The sequence below is a fragment of the Rhinolophus hipposideros genome (assembly GCF_964194185.1).
Source record: "Rhinolophus hipposideros genome assembly, chromosome: 3".
Classification (NCBI taxonomy): Eukaryota; Metazoa; Chordata; class Mammalia; order Chiroptera; family Rhinolophidae; genus Rhinolophus; species Rhinolophus hipposideros.
The window spans coordinates 31,216,091-31,236,442 of NC_138049.1; the positions used below are offsets into that span (position 1 = coordinate 31,216,091).

Consider the following 20,352-nt stretch of genomic DNA (forward strand, 5'->3'; position numbering starts at 1 on the left):
GTTATTAAATGATTAATACAGCCCTGAAATCAGCGGACCATGGAAACTCACGAGTACCACAAGCACTACTCCTTAAGGCGCTACCTATGTAAGCATCCCAGGCCCCAGGCAGCTCTCCGGATACTCTCTATGTGTCAGATCCTTTAATCCCAAAGAAAATTATGTTCCTTTATGTAAATGATGAAACTCATTCTCACTGAGGTTAAATGTCTTACCTGGGTCACGTATCTAGAAAGTGAAGATCTGGATGGCATGCTTGAACAGAATTTCTTAAGCTCCCTATGATTTTACATAGATGCCATAAACCCAGTGTTTAAAAGCCCTCCTGAGCCTGATGAAAATTTTGCTTAAAAAAAAAAAATCACCAATTTACAGATAATACTAATGGATTCCCATTCTTCCAGAGAGTCACTTGTTTTTGAGTCAACAAATTGTCACCTTTCAATGACAAAAAAACCGGCACTCACCTTTAAAATCTATGAGGAAAAAGATACTTTTTAAATTGAAATTGGTGTCCTACCAAGTCTTTGGTGTTTACAGCAGAGATAATAAGAGATACTACATTTCCAGAGATTTCTATAATGTTGCAATTCCTAGGACCCAACTGAAGGACAGGAAGAGTTCCTCCTTACATGAAGCAGTTGGCAGAAGTAAACTGGTGGGATGATACCACAGTTTAGACACTTGCTTTGTCTAAAGATTATGACAGCAGATGAATCTGATGATGACAGTGTAAAGCACCCCAGGACTAACATTCCGTTTGACTCTTCACAACAAGATCTCCCCTGCGTATCCTTTTACCACTAATATAAAGCCTTTGTAAATTCTATGCCATAGTGTATTATACAGCTATGAAGGGGAAGTGGAGGGAAGGTGTGTACTGACTGATAGGAATGAAGCCCCACAAGAGCAAATTTTGTGGAAGGATAACAGAAATAACATTCTACAAATAGTCCTAAGGTGAAGGTTAATAACGCAAACCATACAAATGCCAGTGTGTAAAAATATGGGCAGAATTTTACACCTATGATGCAATGTAAAAAGTTCACATACGAAAGCAATACTGACTAGCACCTACTGACAGGTACTAATGAAGTAATATGGGCCAATAAATTTATTTCAAGAAAATGATTATAATTGAGATAAACAATAAAGGATAATTAGGTCCTACCGAGTTTCCAAATTCTTCTTTCCTGCTATGGATATAAGTTGTTGTTTATAAACCTTCATTACACATGTACACAGAAATATGTGTGTCATGTGAACAACAACCACACTTCTGCAAGGCAGCAATTTTCAAGAGACTTACTCTATTAGTTAGTGAAAAAAAGATTTTAGAATATGCAGACTCTGTGTACAGGCTGTGCATCTCATACGTGTGTTACACATAATTTCCTACTCTCCGATCCCACTCAAGAACTCATCTGCTACTTGGAGGTGTAATGCATCAATTCTGTCAGGTGCATCAATAGTTCAGGACTTACGCTGACAGTTCTTTGCATCAACTGCATCTCCAAAATATCCATCAGCACAGAGCTCACAGTACCGGCCTGTTGTACCTGGCTTACATATCAGACAGGAGCCAGACAAGCTGTCACAGCTGCCAGGGATGGAGAAGTCAAGGTTGTCATTGCATTGGCATGGCTGACATGATCCTCCAGCTACAGAAGGTTGTCCAAAATAGCCTTCTGCACACCTAAGGCGAAAAATTTCATCAGTGAGTATTTGGGAAGAATTGATGAAACCCATCGGGGCAATGCGTATATATTTTTCACACTACCCCTCTTCCAGGATACGTTTTCCTTTAAAGTGCTCCTTTTCTCAAATGCAAGGTGATTAAAACAATGTTTGTCTACAACTGCAGTGTAGATACAAGATAGAATCCTGGTAGCCCCACTAGTCATTAGATTTTAGCCTGGAAAAAAACACACAAAAAAACAAAAACCCTACAAAAACAAACAAACAAACAAAAACTTGTTACTGGCACTGAAGAGGAGACCAAAGCATAACAAGACATCTGCTGCTGGCACTTAGAGGAAACCAGGTCCATGTTGGAAAGCCTGTGTAGTACAATAAATACATCTTATGGGTCTACTGCAATTGGTTGCTTTCTGTACAAACATGTAAGGTTTACATATTTTTGTTGCTGTTGGAACAAGACCTTGTTATGAGGAAATAGGCTCACAAGCAAATTTAGCAGTGAGAATTCATAATCGATTAAATAGAAAATTATAACTCAAAAGATTATCATTATTATTTGTGTGGGGGCTATGGGAATTTCTGCATTAAACATAGCTTTGCGTGTATCTGCCTGTCCAGAGGCAGATTTTCATCGAAGAGTCACTGAGAAGCAGGTATGTCTGCGTATTATAGTAACATGCCAAACAGCGATGCTTAACTCTGCACACAACTCATATTAGCACACTCTAGGTATTTTTTAAAGGCATAAACACTATTTTACATATTATTGGGGAAAAACAAAAGTTTATTTATGAGGCATGACAGAGAAGATTTTTTTAAATTACAGTATCAAATTTCCCATTTTCCATATGTTACGTGTTAAAATGCTACTTCATGCTATTTATATTCTGCTGTCTTCTCTTATAATCAGCCACACTTGTCAAAAGAGAAACAAAAGAGTGCATCTGAAATCTTATGGTCAGGCTAGCTCTGTTATCTGTGCCATTCTTGCAAAATAAAAAGTCTGTTGCAGCAAGGGTCAAAATGGAAGTGGAACAAAAACAATGTGGGAGAATATAATTTCTATGGTACAGTACTTTTATACTTACCTACTCACATGTATGTAAGTATGTCATTGAATAGAGAAATGCTCTCTACCATTCGAAGGAGAAATGGTTTAAATCCAGTACATCACATGAGACTATTTTAATAACATCACAATAATGGTACAGAGTCATTAATTTGGTAATTTACACAGATTATTCTAAGTTTTCTAGGGCATTGATAGGTGCTATAATAATCTTGCAAAATTAAACTTTTCTCACAATTTTTTTTAAATAAGATTACTTTTCTAAATTATATTCACAAAGTATTTTATAAATTGTGAAAGTCATTGTGTAAATATTGCTTGGGAAAACACTGCCACTCACAAATATAATTGCTTATTAAATTTCTATTGTAAAAAATGAACTAACATCTTAGTGCATAAAATTCCCCCACAATCCCTTCAGGAGCGTATTTGACAAAGATAATAATAGGAAGATCCTTTTGAATTTCAATCCAATTCTTCTTGCCTTACTTGGTATTCAGAGCTTATGATCACAACCACATATATTCACATCTCATATTGTTTACCATTAAGAGAGCGACTTTGCTGCACTAGAATAAAGATATACAATGATCATTATCACAGCCAGCGAAAACCCATTATTTTCAGCTCACTTTCCTCAAAATGACTTACTGCTCTCAGGAGAGATGGCATTATATATAACAAGATCTGGGGACTGTTCTTAACATAGATACCAATTAATAAGTCTCAAATTCTCCCACAACAAAAAAAAAAATTTCAGCCCATGAAAAAATAACTACAATTAAATAGAATAATTGAAGAAACATTGGTCTTTTATTTTTTGTCACAGGACATATAAGAACATTTATTGAATGTACATGATGGATAATTCATATGCCACTTTCTTGAAAGTGTACATTCAGTTTTTATTCCCGATGTATGTGTTTCTGTATATAGAATAGTATTCTTTCATAGTTATTAAAATGTTTCAATTGAAATTAAAAAGTGATTCTAGGGTCAGTGACTATAATACTGCTAATCACACAACTTTTATTAAAAATAATAGTGTTTTATAGTCCGATTGGTTGGATTTGCCTAATTGAAATTTGTGAAAATCACAGTCCTTTAGCCCTTTCCAGCTTCTCAGACTTTTACTTACCAAAACTAATTGTAATTTAAAATTGCAAGTCCTCTCTTTTTCATATGCAAGGCAGAATGAGGACATCTTTTTAATAGACAGTTTATTGGATTCCTTGCTAGAGAGGAACAACTTGACATAGCAAAGCAGTGTTCTTTTCCACATTTGCTAACTTAATCAAATTGTAATATTTTAGAAAGAGAACCTTTAAATGCAGATGAAACTCTAAATAATACATGCAGTTATGTAATATGGTTGTTTCTATTGCTGATATAGGAACAATGTAAGACAGAGAGAGACAGAAAAAGGGTAAGGATGGCAGGAGTGGAGAGAAATAACAATGAGAAGAAAGCTACACTGGTGAGACTTTCATCTCATTCTATTCCATTAATTTTTCAACCACTTTTGGCTAAAATCTGTGGCCTGTTTCCATTATCCAGAGACTGAAAACAATGCTTTAATTTCCCTAAGCAAATTAGAAAAGCTCTCCCTTTCCTACTCCTGCCCTTCCTCAAACATTTCTTGAGCACTTCTACATAATACTAATCTAAATAAAACCTAGTCTTTAAACTACAGTTGAAGGAGACGAGCGATATACTTAAAAATGTAGCAGCATAATACTACAGATAAGCAAATGCTGTTATGGAAGCATAGAAAAAGGGCAACCAACTCAGACTAGGATTAATTAAGGACACACTCCAGATGATAGAGCTGAATCTTAAGAGTTGATCAGGCAGAGGAGTGGAAGGGCTGCAGTCTTCCAGGCAGAGGGAACAGTATTGGTAAAGGCACAGAGGAGGGTGGCTGGAGTATAAATGTGAGTGGCTGTGCAATAATGCTGTCTTCTTACTACCTGCCATCTGGCAGTATCAGTTAAAGACTGAGGGAGTTTGTCGGCTAATATGGTGCCTTTCTGAAAATTAGAAAAAAACAAGGGTCCTCTCTAGGTATATACAAAAAAATGAAGAGATAGGAGACACAGCTAGGCACTCAGGCATAGCACAGCATGTGTACTGGCAAGAAGAGGGCACACTAGATTTGAGCCCCTAATCTGCCCCATGGTTGAGTAGTTTTGTACAGTATACAAACTGCGAAACATGAACAGCCTCTTGAAACCTCACTTGGAGTCACAAGTTTGTTAACGGTCCTACAAGTAAGTATAAGTGTCTCTCTTTTCTTATTTCTGCAACCCTGTGCTCTGCATCCAGGACTCAGGGCTCAAGGAGACTCAAACATGAGTAGAAATTCTCATCAGCACAGTGATCAGATGGCAATTTGATTTGATTCAGAGTCAGGAATTTCTGAAGCAGAAAACATCCAACTGGGATTTGGGAACTGAAATTTTAAAAAAAGCAAAAATAAAAGAAGTTCCCTGATATCAAATATGAATCATGTGGGTAAAATTGCAAGTAAATTTTCCAAACATTAAGCAATGAGATTCAAATACCTTCTGCATTCACAGTAGCGATTTGTGAAATTAGCTTTGACTTTGATCTTTCTTTACTCACTTAGGGAGGGGTTGTGAAAAGCTGGCCAGCTAGGGAGGTGACAGGGTTTAAGGGGTCCGTGTACGCCATTAAGTTTCATGTGTCCTATGGATCCCACTGGGTGAAGCAGAATGCCACCATTTTTTAATGCCTTTCTCCATGAAGTGTGATACTACTCAGGCTACACACTTATTCTGAAAGTAGCTTCAAGTCCAGTACAGCATGTATCTAGTTATTTAGGCATTTAGTTATTTTTTTCTCAATGTTCTTTTTAATTTCTCTTAATGTTCCAACACTTACCCTTTTTCGCCTTTCTAGATATTGTCTCATTTTTCTTTTCCTAATCTTATCTAAGTCATGAAAGCGTAGAATCTTAGCAAAGTGCCATGGTGAATACCTCATCCTCTGAGTCTCTCTCTCTCTCTCTCTCGCCTTTTTTTACTTTTGTTTAAAATATTCCCCAGTCAGGAAAGCAATGATATCTCAAAGTATAGGTGCTTTGGTCCCGAGAAAAGTTTCCCCAGACCATAACTAGTGTTCCATAGGTAAAAGAATAGCAATCAATATTTTGTCGCATCTTGTGTTGCTATCCTATTTTTTCTGGATTTTTCATGAGTCTCTCCATTCAAGCAGCAAGACCATCTTGTGCTACATAACTTGAGTGAAGGGATCTGACAGGGAGGAGAGCAGAAACACGAATTTTGTGGACATTGAGCTCTAAAAGTCACCATTTCAATGAACGTAGTACCTCCTCCTGCAAATCATCTTTAAAGTGAAAATAGGATGGAAGTAGAATGGCAGATGGAGGAGCAGTGATGAGAGTAGAGATGTTGGTGGGTGCCAGTGTGGAATGAAAGCAGCAGAATGAGTCCTGTGTCCCTGTGAGTGGTATGAGACAAGTGGATAGAGTTATTAGACCTGAAGAGAAAGATAATCAGGAGGACAAGGAAGAGGTCAGCAGAAACACACTGGGGTCAATCACTCAGTACTGGTTGGTCCTACTATATGGCCATTGCCCAAAATACACACATACGCATGCACACACCCTACTCCAGCATTCAAGTCTCTTAATACTAAGTGAGTTTTTTGGAACTTTTGTTCAAGCCTGGGAAATGGGGAAGAGAGAAAAAAAGCTTGTTACTTTTTTAAATTGAGCTATAGCTGACATACGCATATAACATTGTGTAAGTTTAAAGAATATTTGACTGAGATTATGTTTCCAAATTCTCACAGCTCCTACATATGGCTAATTTGGTATTAGAGTATAAATCAAATTGAGATAAAGAATATAAAGTTATAATTCCTGTCTACCTGAGCTATAGTCTGAGATGCATTCTTTCCATATAAGAAAAGCAATATAATAAAAACAGGGGATGTATGGTCACATAACATTAGAAAATGCTGAGTTAAACCAATTGAACATATTTCTTCACTCCAGGACATGTCAGAACATTTAACATGTTAATATATATTTCCCAAACTGATGTGATCACAGAACTCTATTCCAAGAACATTTACAGTTTGGAAACACTGCTTTAGTTTTGCACTGTTGATTTTATGCAGATGGTGTGCATAAACTGATTACACCAATCACTTACAGTTTTGATTACAAGATTTTAGTGTCTCTTCCTTACCTTGACCCTTATTCCCCCTCCCTTCCACTGAAGCCTGCACATCTCAAAATAATAATTCTTCTAATATTTTGGACCCAACTAAATGGGCTTTTTGCCATATACACAGAGAAATGATAAACACTAAATACTCATATTCTCAGAAAACCCTCATTCAAATTCTGGCTATAAAAATATAATATCCCATCTTCTGTATAATAATAGTTCAAGATTATTTTTGACTGAAAAACTTGAACTGGAGATAAGATATGTTATTTGATAAAATGCATATCCATGTTTCCATCCTCCTTTTAATCAGATTCATGAAGAGTTTAGATAGGAAATTGTGCTTTCTGCCAGTATTTTTTCTCTTGGTGATTTTTATTATCCAGATTAGAATTCTCCCCCAAATACATTCAATCATTCTCACCCATATTAAAGATGTGAGCTGCTCGAGGATGAGGATTACATAATATCTGTTTATATGCTATGTCTAGTCCTGCACTTAGCACATGGTAGTTGCTAAAGATATTTGTTCAATAAAATGTAAAATTTCAAACTGTAGATGGCTCAGAATGTATTGTCTAATATGTATAGAAAACATAAAACATGAAACGAAGCAATATAAATACTCATACGTCAGAAACTATGTTCACCTAGATAAACGGATTTAATGGCTTTGCTGTCATTTTCCAGTTGCAAAAAAAAAAAAAAAAAGCCTGTAATCAGTTGGAGGTTGGAGTGGGGTGGGGGGTTAGGCATTTCATGTAAATCTGTCTTGGCGGTGACATGTTCTGCTCTTTGGTAAGTAATATACACATACCCTCTTTTTTAAAGAAACAAAGACCTCCAGGTGCTTGATGGCAAATAAATCCTCACTTCAGTTCTGTCCTTTCATTACTACTTTACAGATGCTGCCATACTCACAAACAGTACTTGTTGGTGCTAGGAACTGTCATTGGCACTTTGTCCACAGACTGCTAGCTGCTGGCTAAATTCTCTCTGGGAGGCTGGCTCCTACTTCATTAACTTTAGGCACTCTGGTTGAAAGAGGGGTGAGGGTTGCCAAGAGAACAGAAAAGATAGGCAGAAATAGCCGTCTGCGGTGGTAGCCTTGGTGACAATGGGTGAAAGCAGGTCATTTCCTCTGCTCATCCCCCCACCCCCAGAGATGGCAGCCAAAAGGACTATTTTTCATTGCTAAAACCAGAGAGATGTTGTTGTGTTTGTCAATGATATCAACCGGGAATTTTGCATAATTTTCATCCTGAAATTGAAATCCAGAAAAGTCTTTAGGAGGAAAAATAATCACCTAAAATACATAAAATAATATCTATGGTTCCCCCGCAAAGCAGCCTAGTAAAATCAACAGGAATTAAAACACTGGGTTAGAAGTGCTCAGAAGAGGCTATAAATCATGATAATAAATTACATTTTATTGCTATTTTCAAATTATAGTTAAGGTAAATTATGAACCACTTGCTGAACTATGAACTACACATTTAAGCCACATTTTAAGGACAAAAAGCTAATTATGAAAAATAAATGGTGCCAATGCAGAACAGTAAGATAAATCTTAAAGTACATGACTTTCCACTTGAGTAATACTTTCTAGAAAGACTGTAGGTTAATGCTTAACCTTTAAGATTAAAACATTAATCAAACATTCTCCGAGTGAGTGGAGATTTATAGAGCAATTTCTAGAAAATAAATAAACTATAAAAATATAACGCATTTGTTTGACAAGTGTGGCGAGAAACTTTATTTCATCTTACTGAGTGTGGCGGCTTTCCTGGGGTAGTGCACAGGATGAGAATGCCCGTGGTTTTATAACTCCCAAGGTAGAAATCATTTTGAGAGACAGTGTGGTGCGTGCTTACCTCTCACAGCGTGGTCCTGTGTACCCGACAGGGCATTCATCACAGATCAATCCAAGACTTCGGTCTAAATGGCACGTCGGGCTAAAGCTATGTTGATGTTGTTGGGGCACAACAGGCATAAGAAAGAAGCACATACACAAAGTCATTAGCAGCATATTTTCATTTCTCTTTCTCCAACACTACTGTGACAAAAAAAGTACAGGCTGGTCATTCTCGTCTCACAGACGGAGATTAGGGTCTGGCCAATGGAGGATGAAATGACATTGCTATTTCTGCAGACATGAATATAGCCCAGTGGAGAGCAATAACCATGTGACATGTTATTAACTGACTTTTGACTGTTCTGGGTCCGTGATCATCGGTAACAAGTGGGACTGTACTGCTTCTTTTTAGGGATTTCCCAGGCCTGGCAAAATACAGCCTCACATTCTTTGTCTCCAGCCACATCCTTCTGAATTTGAAGCCTCCCAGAGAAATCAGTTAGAGAGTTTGGAAAATTTACTATGTGGCAGTGGAAGTGGTGGTGGTAGTGATGGTGGTGATGGGGTTCCTACTTCCCGTACTGCTACCACGGGTGTGTGTGTGTGTGTGTGTGTGTGTGTGTGTGTGTGTGTGTGTGTGTGTGTGTCAGAGAGAGAGAGAGAGAGAGAGAGAGAGAGAGAGGTTGCTGGCCCATGTGTATGCTGATTACACAGTGGAATCTTCCAAAAAGCATTCAGAAGAGATCATGCATATATATTCTGCCTAAATTTATAATTAAACCAAAGAAACCAAAGCAACTTTGCCATTTTATATCTTCTGGTATGTTCTCAAATTCACCTCTCTTCTTGCATATATTCAGTATGAATCTGAAGTAACAGAGTTGAACACCAAATCCTGAAACAGCAGACTAATTACGTGCTAGCTTTAGCTTTCAAAACATGTTTAACTCTGGCCACAGTTGTTTGCCTTGTGAGAGACACCTCTCATGCGTGAACCCTTACCCCAAGATTGACATGATGGCTCGCTGAAGGGCCATCGACCATTTTGCATTCTGCAAGTTCTGCTGCTCTGCCATTTTAAAAGGAAATGCCCCCAATTAATCTTTTCTCCATTATGTCTTCACTAAATAGATTTATTTTCTATTATATATGACAGGACAATTCAGTAGAGGCTTGCTTGATGGCTAAATGAATTATAAAGAGAACAACAAATTAAACACTGCAAGCCCTGGTCTCATTTTGCTCCTGACATTTGCATGGCTTTGGCATACTTTCTTAACTTGTGCAGACCAGATCACATGTAATATTTTTGAATAGTATTCCTTTGGGTTAACTCATATTTGTCCTATAAAGATATAGTAATTCTTTTTTTATAGTAGTAATTCTATAGTAGTAATTTTTATATAGTAATTCTTTTTTTTTTTTATAGTAGCAAGCTATTAGAACCAAGTAGGTCTATCATTTGAAATATTTCCACTTTGTGGAAAGTCTAAATGAATCTGTCGATGTATGGTGGGATAGGGGAGCCTGGTCTGAGATATCTTGAGTTCACAAATATTATCCAGATGAAAGATTCCATGTTAAGGGGTTCTGGTGGCTGCCATGAACAGCAGAACCCATGATACACCCAACCTGTGCTCTGTGAGAGGAGAACCATCTTTTAGAGAACAGCCTGTGGTTTGCCACCTATGACCCAAAAGGATTTCACTGTGGGTGATTTGGGAAGGAGTGTGATTACACTGAAGAGAAGAGGCTCATGTACAAGTGAAAATAAACACTATTTTTCCCTTCTTTCTCCTGTTATTTGATTTGCTATTGTTTTTAGACATAAAAGGAAGGACTGGATTCTGACAAATCTCTAGAATGTGTGAATGTCTTATTTTAAGACTGGCATTCTATAACTATCTCATCATCTATGGAGAATGACTAACTAGAAGCCCTAGATTTCCCACCCATGTGGGACTACAGTGACTGAAAGAAAATTACACCAATTATTTATTTAAAAAAAAGCACACAAAACAACCCTAAATCAATTTACTATAAGTCATGTTAAAGGTGCTTGACAAGGCTTCTGACACTTTAAAACTATTTATAAAATAGATTTCAAATTCTCAAATGTACTCATGCATCACTTAAAGCTGACAGAAAATGCTATCACTGACAACAATCAATACATTTTCAGGAAATATTAAGCGATGACAATATTATATTAAACTATCTCTTTATGTTTTCAGAGTGATTTTTCAAATCATGTTATCACAGGTTCCCAAAATTTTATGAGCTGTTTAGGGCAGACATAATTTTCTTTGTCCAAGGTCACAGTCAGGAGAAGTTAGCATGGGATCCAGAACTTCTGAATTCTAATCTGATGTTCTCTTCTCTCTGTAACCAACCAGCATTCATCCTACTGATAAGAATTAAATGATTTTAAACTTTTGGCCATGTAAATACTTGACATAATGCATCTTAATAAAATATCCTCATAAAATACAATTGCATTTGTGCTTTAATATTCTTTAAATGACACAAACAGCTGATTTACTCGATTATAGCTATAACTGCAGTTATAACTATGGAGAAGGTGGCATTCAACACCAAAAATAAAATGAAAATGAGAAATAAACATGGCAAACAAAAATGGTCTATAGAATTTGGACTGGCAAATGCAGCAACTTGACTGATTTTGGCTAAAATATGAAGCTAACTGCTCTGTGACAGAGAGAGGGAACTGTAAGATTATTGTTGACTTCAAGTGATTCCAAGATTATGTCATTTAACTTTAGCTGGCTAGCTCTGCACTGGCAGAGAGTGTTCAGCTTCCTGAATTATCTGCTACATGCCACGGAAGACACAAGTGATCCAAGAACAGCAATAATTTTCCATAAATAGAGGGAGAAAGAGAAGCTCTTTTTTGGACTACATAGCAAGAATCTGCATATGCAAATAGTCCTTCTTAATGGATGAACATAGATTTTTATATTTATAATGATTCATTTATAAGTACATATATATGCATGGCTATGTATGTAAACATATGTAAATGTATGTAAATAAATACATGTAGATACAATTAGCCTTGCTCCAAAAAGAATTGAATTCTATCAAAATATGCACATTAAGATAAAATGACACAATAAGGTTTAAAAGAAAAAAACAAACACTAAAAATATAAAATCAAGGGTATATCTAGAGGACAAATATATTTTGTAAGACATGTTCATTTGATAGTGACAGATCAAAATATGGCTTTGAACTTTCTCACAGCCAATGCAAGAGGGAAACGAATTGCCTCTTGGGACTGTGATGTGATATGGCATAAGCACTCCTTTTGTCACTGTCATAACATTTCCATCATGAGGGTCAGACAATCAGGGCATGTTATGCATTTGCATACACATACAATGGGGGAGCAGGACACTTTTACCTACTTGTAACCTGAAACACTTTAGTAGAGAAAGAAAATCCACAAAGGATGAGATGCTGCAAAGCATCAGTGAGGAAGCTGGGGGTCTGGGTACTGAGGATGTTCAAGCCCAACAACCCGAGGAGCAGAGGACTGAGAGGAAGAGGAGAAAAATGAAGGGAAAACTCATTTACTTCACGATTTTGGTTTGGGCCTCATGAATTTTTGAATTTTCTCCATAAATGTTTTCTTCTTCCAGTTCAGTGATTTCTGTTTTACATTTTCTTAGGAGAATCATTAAGTAAACACATATTTCTTTAATTATCTGCAAATACTATGACATCGGGATTAATGTCCATCATTAGGTTTTGTAAATAGAACTGGGTTATCCTCTGTGTCTTTGGATGCAATATTTCTCTAAACCTGAGTTTCTCATCATATTAGGTAGATAATATGATCTACCTAATAAAGCCTTCAAGCTCTTAGCATAGTGGCACAATACATCATGGCTGCAATTTAATACTTTAAAATTTTTGCGAAAGTATATTGATTTATTTAAATTTTAAGGTGTTTAGTTACACATTAAATAATTAAACTTGTACTTTCTCATCCTGCTCTATTCCCCTACATTTGAGTTAGCATAACTGTTGCCAAACTATAGTCATGTTTTACGATGAACATTTACAGCAGTTGGTCTAATATTAAGTACTATTAATGTCTTTTCTTCTCTTCAATGTCTCTGAAATTGTTTCTATTTCAATAGCCCCATTGGAAGACGCACAGAAAGGTGAATATATGTGTTCTGATATTGGTTCTGCCACAAGCAAGCTGTATGATCATGATCAAGGCATTTAATTTCTCTGGAGTTTAGTTTTCCCTTCTGGTTTATGGGACTAGTAAGATATATCATTATTGTCCATATGTACATAAAACATTGTGCAGGAAAGTTCTCTAAAATACCTAACACACCCTAATATTTCTAAAGAATGTTTTTGAATATTTTCTTAAATTTGCCTTTTGCTTTAGAATAACGTTAGAGAATAATTTCTCTATTATAACCACAAATTTTAACAACAATAATTCAGTGTGACCCCTTGAGTGAGCCCAAAAGTCAGCTCTAGAAATGTTCCAGACTTTCAAAAATTTAAATTTTAGCATTGTAGACCTACACAAAGAAGTATTCATAATATTAGTAGATAGAACTCACTGGAGGCCTACCTCCTGTCCAGCCTTGTGCCAATAATACCTCTAATTTTATTATACACCTGATGAAAACCTATGATTTCAATAATATCTATTCAAACACATTCTGAGTTTCTGAGTGTTCAAGGGCAGACAATAGTGTGTCTTTTTCATATAATATTTAATCTATAAGCGATGTGATATCAGAAATTAACAAATATAAAACATCTGAAATATTTACAATTTCATTTGCTTCTCTAGAGATAAATTTTACTGCCTAGTTACAATCTATAGCTAGAATATATACATCACCAAGATGAGAAGGCTAAGCAAAGAGTGGACACTGAAAAAGTTGATGAAGTTGATATATATGTGTAATTTAAATAGTATATGCTTGTCTGTATTCATACATCATGATAAGTATACCAATCTATCTCTATATCCCTACACATCTGATTTATTTAGCAATATTATGTAAGAAATTTGGAGCCAAAATGCTTGTGATTTGTAAGATTTATGACCAGGGATTAAATAGATAAATCACCAAGGCAAAACCATCACTACTATACTTTACACTTCTAGATGAAGGTTGAGCAACCTTTAGCTGATTGTTTTTTTCTGAATAACCCGTGAAAATTCAAATCCCATCTTCTGAATTACATGCTATATATATATACATGGCACATTCATATGGACATCATGCATTCATATTCACATATTTATATCAATATCTTAATACTTAATGTATTCAATATATTATATTCAATTTATTCATCAGAGTTTCTAACTCAGATTATAACAGTAATGACTGTTTAAAAGCTTTTTAAAAAGGAGAGTTCCCCTAAGGCATTATGTCTCATTACTTAGTGATGTTAAACAGTCAGGTTATTAGATTAATACAAATTTTTGTCATCACAATTGTGTAAGAAGTTATGTTAATTTTCCAAGTTGTTTTTAATTTAAAAGACTTTATAACTCTGGTTATAAATAAGTGTGTAAATAAAGGTATAAATAAGGGTGTTATAAATAAGCAGATTGTCACTGTCCCCTCTTTCTATTATGAAAATGCCACATTTAAAGCTAGAATTTAAAATAGGTTACTACTCTACTCCAAATTCTATTTGTAAGGATAAAATTATTACTTAATAATTTAATAATTAATTAATATAAATGAAACCATCTTTAAATACTTATACCAATATTGTTATTGAATTGTCTTTATTTTTTTAAATCAAGATCTGTATAAATACAAAATTGGAATAAACATACGTGTACTTTGGGAAATATAATCATTGGACCCTGGGACCTCAATCCCTTTGGCCCTGATGGATGGTGTTTTAATGCCTGCTGACTCTTTTTCCTTTTAGGAACACAACTGGAACCCATTATTAAGGTAGAAACAATAAACAGAGAAGGATGAGCCATTAATGCCTATAACTACCCAAACAAAGTTCTCTTGTAAATGGCTCTTTGCATTTATAGTAATGTAGGTCAGCTTGAGGATTAATCCATAAGCACTACATGTTCAATCAATTACATAATTCCAAATTATTAATCTAGGATGCCCTTGGTACTGTGAATGGCCAACCCTGCTGTATTGACAGCTGTGGGAGTTAGACCCTACGACTCTTCGTCTGAGAAGTTCAATGCAAATCAATGAAGAGATGCAAACCTTCTGCTTTCTTCAGTGAAAGATCCTGTTGAACAATAGGTTTAGTGTACATTGGATGGTTCCTGAGAATTCACTCAGCCATAGTGAATGTGTAGGCAGATGGTCCTGATTATCACAACAATGACAGGTCTAACACAGAGAGAGTTTAAGTAGCTTTTCCAAAGTCACACAGCAAAAAAGTATGGAACTCAGCGTGTAAATCAAGAAATTATAGCTCCAGAATTGGTACCATAGTGCTATTTTCCCACTCAGAAACTTTTTTTAATTTATAAAATGGTGTAATAATATCCACATTTTAGCTTGTTTTTGAAGATAAACTAATACCAAATATAGTTCTTGATCCTATGCCTAGAATATAGTAATCTGTTTTCATTAAATATTAGTTCTTTCTCTTTTCCAATAACTAAAGAGGAAAGTTCTGAAGAAGAAAGGCTGTTGGTAAGAGGACCAGGGTTTTATGTTGACTGAAAACTAAGACGCATAATTCCAATGCAAACTTCTAAACTTAATGACAGAATTATTCTCAAAGTTTTTAGATTGCAGTATTCAATGACTCTTCTATCAAGAGACCATTTTTATTTGTAGTGTCTTGGATAAGACTTCAGAATATGACCAACTTGATAACACCTTCACACTAAAAGGCTATAGCTGAAAGATTTCATTTAAAAAATCATTACAAATTGTTGTTATACAGCATTTTAAAATAGTTGGAAAATGCACACTATAATATGAACTTTATTAAGCACCAAGCTTTTCTTAAAAGGTTCTCAAAAAAAGGGGCTATTTAAAATCATAGTTTTTTACAATTTTTTTACTATTAAAATTGTTCATTTTGGTTTAACATAGTATACCCCACTTAAAAAAAAAAAAGGCTTTATTTTCTTGCTTAGGTATTTACTTAAGGATGGCCACTCTGAGGGAATGTGAATTAGAACAGCTGAAATAGAGTGTTCCCCTAAAAGGTAAGAGGAAGAGGCGGACAAAATATATATTTTTAAAAGTTTTCTCTAAGAGGTTCTTATTCTAAGTGAACAATAGAAAAAAGAAGAAAGAAAGGAAGAACAAAAGGAGGGAAGGAAGAGAGGAAGAGAAAGAGGGAGGGAGGGAGGGGAGTAGAAAGAGAGAGAGAAAGGAAGACAGAGGGGAAGGAAGGAAGAAAACTGGATGACTAGAAAAAATATCTGAAGTTTGCATTAAACTTTTTCAAGATCTAGTTTATGCAAAATAAGATGCCTATTATCACCCATATTTTAATATTCATATAATTTATAATATAATGCTTACCACTATGATCGTTTTGATAACAAATTCATATATATACATATATATAATGATATTATAGATAATATGATATACCCTATAATTACTAAGGGGTAGGACTAGTGTTTAAAGGCCCACTAGGTTGATCTCATTTTACCTTTTTGAGGGGTTTGTGACTTGCTGAAGATTTAAAAATAAATAGTGTGAGACTGGGACATAAATGAGCAGCATTTATATCAATGGTATTTTTTAATTTAACCACAGTATGAAAATGTATGTGTGTGTGTATGTGTGTATATGCACATGTATATGTTTGTGTAAAATATGTCTGTTCTTTGGAGTTAGTTTAGAAATTCTACTTGAGTTTTTTCTCTTAGATATTAAGTCACTAAAACTATAGCTAAAATATTGAAAGTTCTGCAGAATAAATAGTCATAACTTTAAATATTTTATATTTAGAAAAACTCATATTACCTTCCTGAGAAATTTATGCATATACTTATTATTTATTTATGTGTGACAAGAGAAAAGGTATATTCTATATCAAAAGTGAACTTACAGAACTGGCTGGCCAACCCATGAGAGTAGGTTTGTTACTCACTTATTGGATGGGATATTGAGTGGACAGGCACAAGGCTGACAGTCTTCAGAGGTTCCTTTAGTAGGATCGCCATAAAAACCAGGAAGACATTTATTGCAATATGGGCCATCTGTGTTATCCTTACAGTGCTAAGAAAGAAATGCACATCGAAGTTTACTATTTTGATGTCAAGCAACAATATGTTACCAAAAATAAGTCTACAGAGTCATTAGTCTGTTCCCTGCCAGGAAGAGTAATTTTCCACATTAAATGATCGATTGTACAGCTGGGAAATAACATTGAAAGTTAATTAAATATCTAGCTTATAAACCACACACTAGTTTCAGCATATGTATACTTGCAAAAAAATGACTGAAATTCATTATATTTTTTCATAAGCAAATCATATTTCCTTTTTCTTTAGTTTTGAATGTTTTTCTTAAGGAAATACATGCGATTGTGAGTGTATATGTGACTAGTCATAGAGCCCTAATAAAATATGTTCAATAGAAACTGTAGCTGATTCTAGGTAAAAATCAATTGTTCAGCTTAAAATTGCTGATTTAAGGAGAAGTGTGACTAATCATACAAATCCTCTGGGACTATGGACCCCTGACTTCAGAGATTAATTTGGACCTTAGAGAACTCTGACTGTTTGGACAATGCACTAATGCATTACATCTATGAGGGCCTTGTTTGACTCATAATTAAATAATGAGAATATTGAAAAATTTTCAACATATACCAATATATATTGAAATCACAAGGGATATAACAATTTCCCTTACACACTTTTTAAAAATTAAAACTGGGCTTGTCTGACAATTAGTATTTATTGGACCTATGCCCTTTTCAAAAATAAAAAATAAAAATAATTTATATCTTGATTTCTTCATGCTAATTAAAGTACATTCATCAATTCAGGCTGTGTTCACAAAACTCATCAAGACTGATTTAAAGGTGAACAATCCAGTTAATCAAGCAAAGGAATTGTCTATAAAGCTTCCAATAGCACAATTAGATAAATTTGTATGATGTTTTGGCATCATGCAGGCATAACTTCTTCAGTCTCCAATGGTACAATAAAACTTATCTAGTACCTATTAAATATCATACAGTATGGATTCATTATGACTGAAATACATTTTTAATTTTATAAGCATACGAAATTGCAATTTTTTTCCTCATGTTGAAAAAGAGTTCATCAGAGCTTAGGGATACAAAAACTTTGTTATGATTAGAACCAGATAGAGAAAAGAGCTAAAATATAAATTCATTGTAAGCTGAATTTTTATTAATCTGGATGACCACTGGGATAGTCTACCTAATTTAATGAAAGTTCTGAATTATTACTTATTTCAGAGTATTTTTAAGTATATTTTCGAAAAGCTCAATTTTAATTACATTTAGTAAGTGGATTTAATAAAAATCACACACATACATACTTGTGAACGTAGCTTGTTAAATTCCTTGAGAAAAGACAGATTCTTTATTTAAGTAGAAGATATTACATTAAAGTCCAATCATTTAACTTTCTGAACCTCTCACTTATGTTGTGTAAAATAAGGGAGCTAAAGCCTATGATTTATGAAGTTTTCAAGCTCTGAAATCCCATGACATTTTCATCAACCACAACCGGTGGTACTTGAAAATAGTTTTTTTTAAGGTATTTTAAATTCTGTTTCAAATTTATTTAGTAACCTTTTTTCAAAGAGAGCATAGAGGTTAGCTTCACCATCAACAGTTGTCTAAATAACAGCATAATGGATGAAATATGCAAAGCATGTATCAATTGGAAGAAAGATTTTCCTCTTTGATTTCATCTTCATATTAGTTCCTTTCAGTTTTCAAGTTAACTAAAGTTGGCTATTACTAAAAATTGTACGTTTCTTGCAATGTTCTTGTCATATTGTCATAATGGCCATCAAAATACTATCTTCAAAGACAGGAGTTTTAAAAAATAAGATCGTAAAACTTATTATATCTTACCCTAGTTGAAAATCTTGTTTCTAAACCTTAACTGAAATCCTTGTACAACCCAGAGATCCTGTTTTTCTTTAACTAAAGATTTAAAAGAAAAATAACATGTACAAACTTCTTACATTTCCTAATGTATTGTTTTGTTTAATAAAAATACCAAAATTAATCTTAAAACTTAAGTGGTATTGAAATTGAAACGGTAACACATTAGCCAGTAATATAATGGAAACCACAACTGAGAAAAAAAGATGAAAGGTTTACTCTTATGTGCTGGTTGTTTTTATAGATGCCAAGTGATACAAAACTGCTTTCCAAACGTCTGTTCACATTGCATACCACAAGAACAATGAGAAGGAGTAAGTATGCAATCTTCCCTTGTGGCTTTGACTATTCCCTGGGTCACTTCAAATGTAGTTTGGTGAGATATAGACAATGAATTATAAATTGTACAGCTGAAATCTATGTAACTTTACTAACAATTGTCACCCCGATAAACTTTAATTTTGTTTTTAAAAATACTTTTTCATATATCACTCTATGATAGAGGTCTGGATTTTGTTCTGATATGAAAAATACATTTTAGTTAATTTCTAATCAGATTTCACAGCCACGCTAACTAAAAAGAGGTTTATCTGTAACTTTAAATTATCTGTTTCATGCTGGAGGGAAAAGTAAATAATAAACAGGTTAAAGTGTCGTCAACTGAATAACAAGAATGCCCTTTGTGTGCAACATTCAAATATTTTCGTCTTTGTGCTTAAAATGAGATATCAGCACTTAGTTATCAATACCATAAAGGAGATAAAGGAGAGTTTAAAGTCTTCAGAAAATATCTTACATGATCATCTATTAACATCCACAATGGGAAACCCAGGAAACACCAGATTCTCTATCATATAGAATTCTACCGTTTCCCTAAGATTCCCTCTGTTATTTGAAGATGGGCTCCTATCTCCATGTTCATGAAACAGTCAATAAACTCGGTTTCATTTTAAAAAGCCTCAAATAACCATTGCTCTCCCCCTTCTCCCTCGCAAAATTATGCTGAATGAAACTATTTTATTCTTATAAAAAAGGGGGCTTCCACTCTTAAAACTATCACAAAGCCCAATGGATCAACCACATGATCTGGTTTAATGTTAATGAATTCAACATAAAATATTACTATTGGCAACATCATAAGTCTGGCATTGTGATACATTTATTTTTGTCTTTTTAGATTTAAGTAAAGCAAGTCCGTATCAATTTTGGTCTGAATATTTCCTATTCCCTGTAAGTAAAATGTTTAAAGGTAACTCAATATTTTTACCAAGGTGCATTTTAAAAGACTTATGGTATAATTAAAATCAAAATTACTTAGTCTTTCTAGTCATAAAAATGCCATTTGAAATCTCCACTTATCCACAAATTAAGGCTATCATGCTTTATAC

At 34.5% G+C, this 20,352-nt stretch overlaps 1 protein-coding gene across 2 annotated transcripts in view; it reads right to left on the minus strand.

Annotated features, from left to right (window-relative positions):
- Positions 1-20,352, minus strand: part of LAMA2 (laminin subunit alpha 2) — a 531,205-nt gene that overhangs the window by 189,625 nt on the left and 321,228 nt on the right. For both annotated transcript variants that reach the window (XM_081040014.1, XM_081040013.1), the window contains 3 exons: positions 16,964-17,091; positions 8,865-8,951; positions 1,485-1,696 (listed from right to left, as the gene is read on the minus strand). In XM_081040014.1, the coding sequence (XP_080896140.1) occupies positions 1,485-1,696; positions 8,865-8,951; positions 16,964-17,091 (427 nt within the window). The remainder of the gene's footprint in view (positions 1-1,484; positions 1,697-8,864; positions 8,952-16,963; positions 17,092-20,352) is intronic.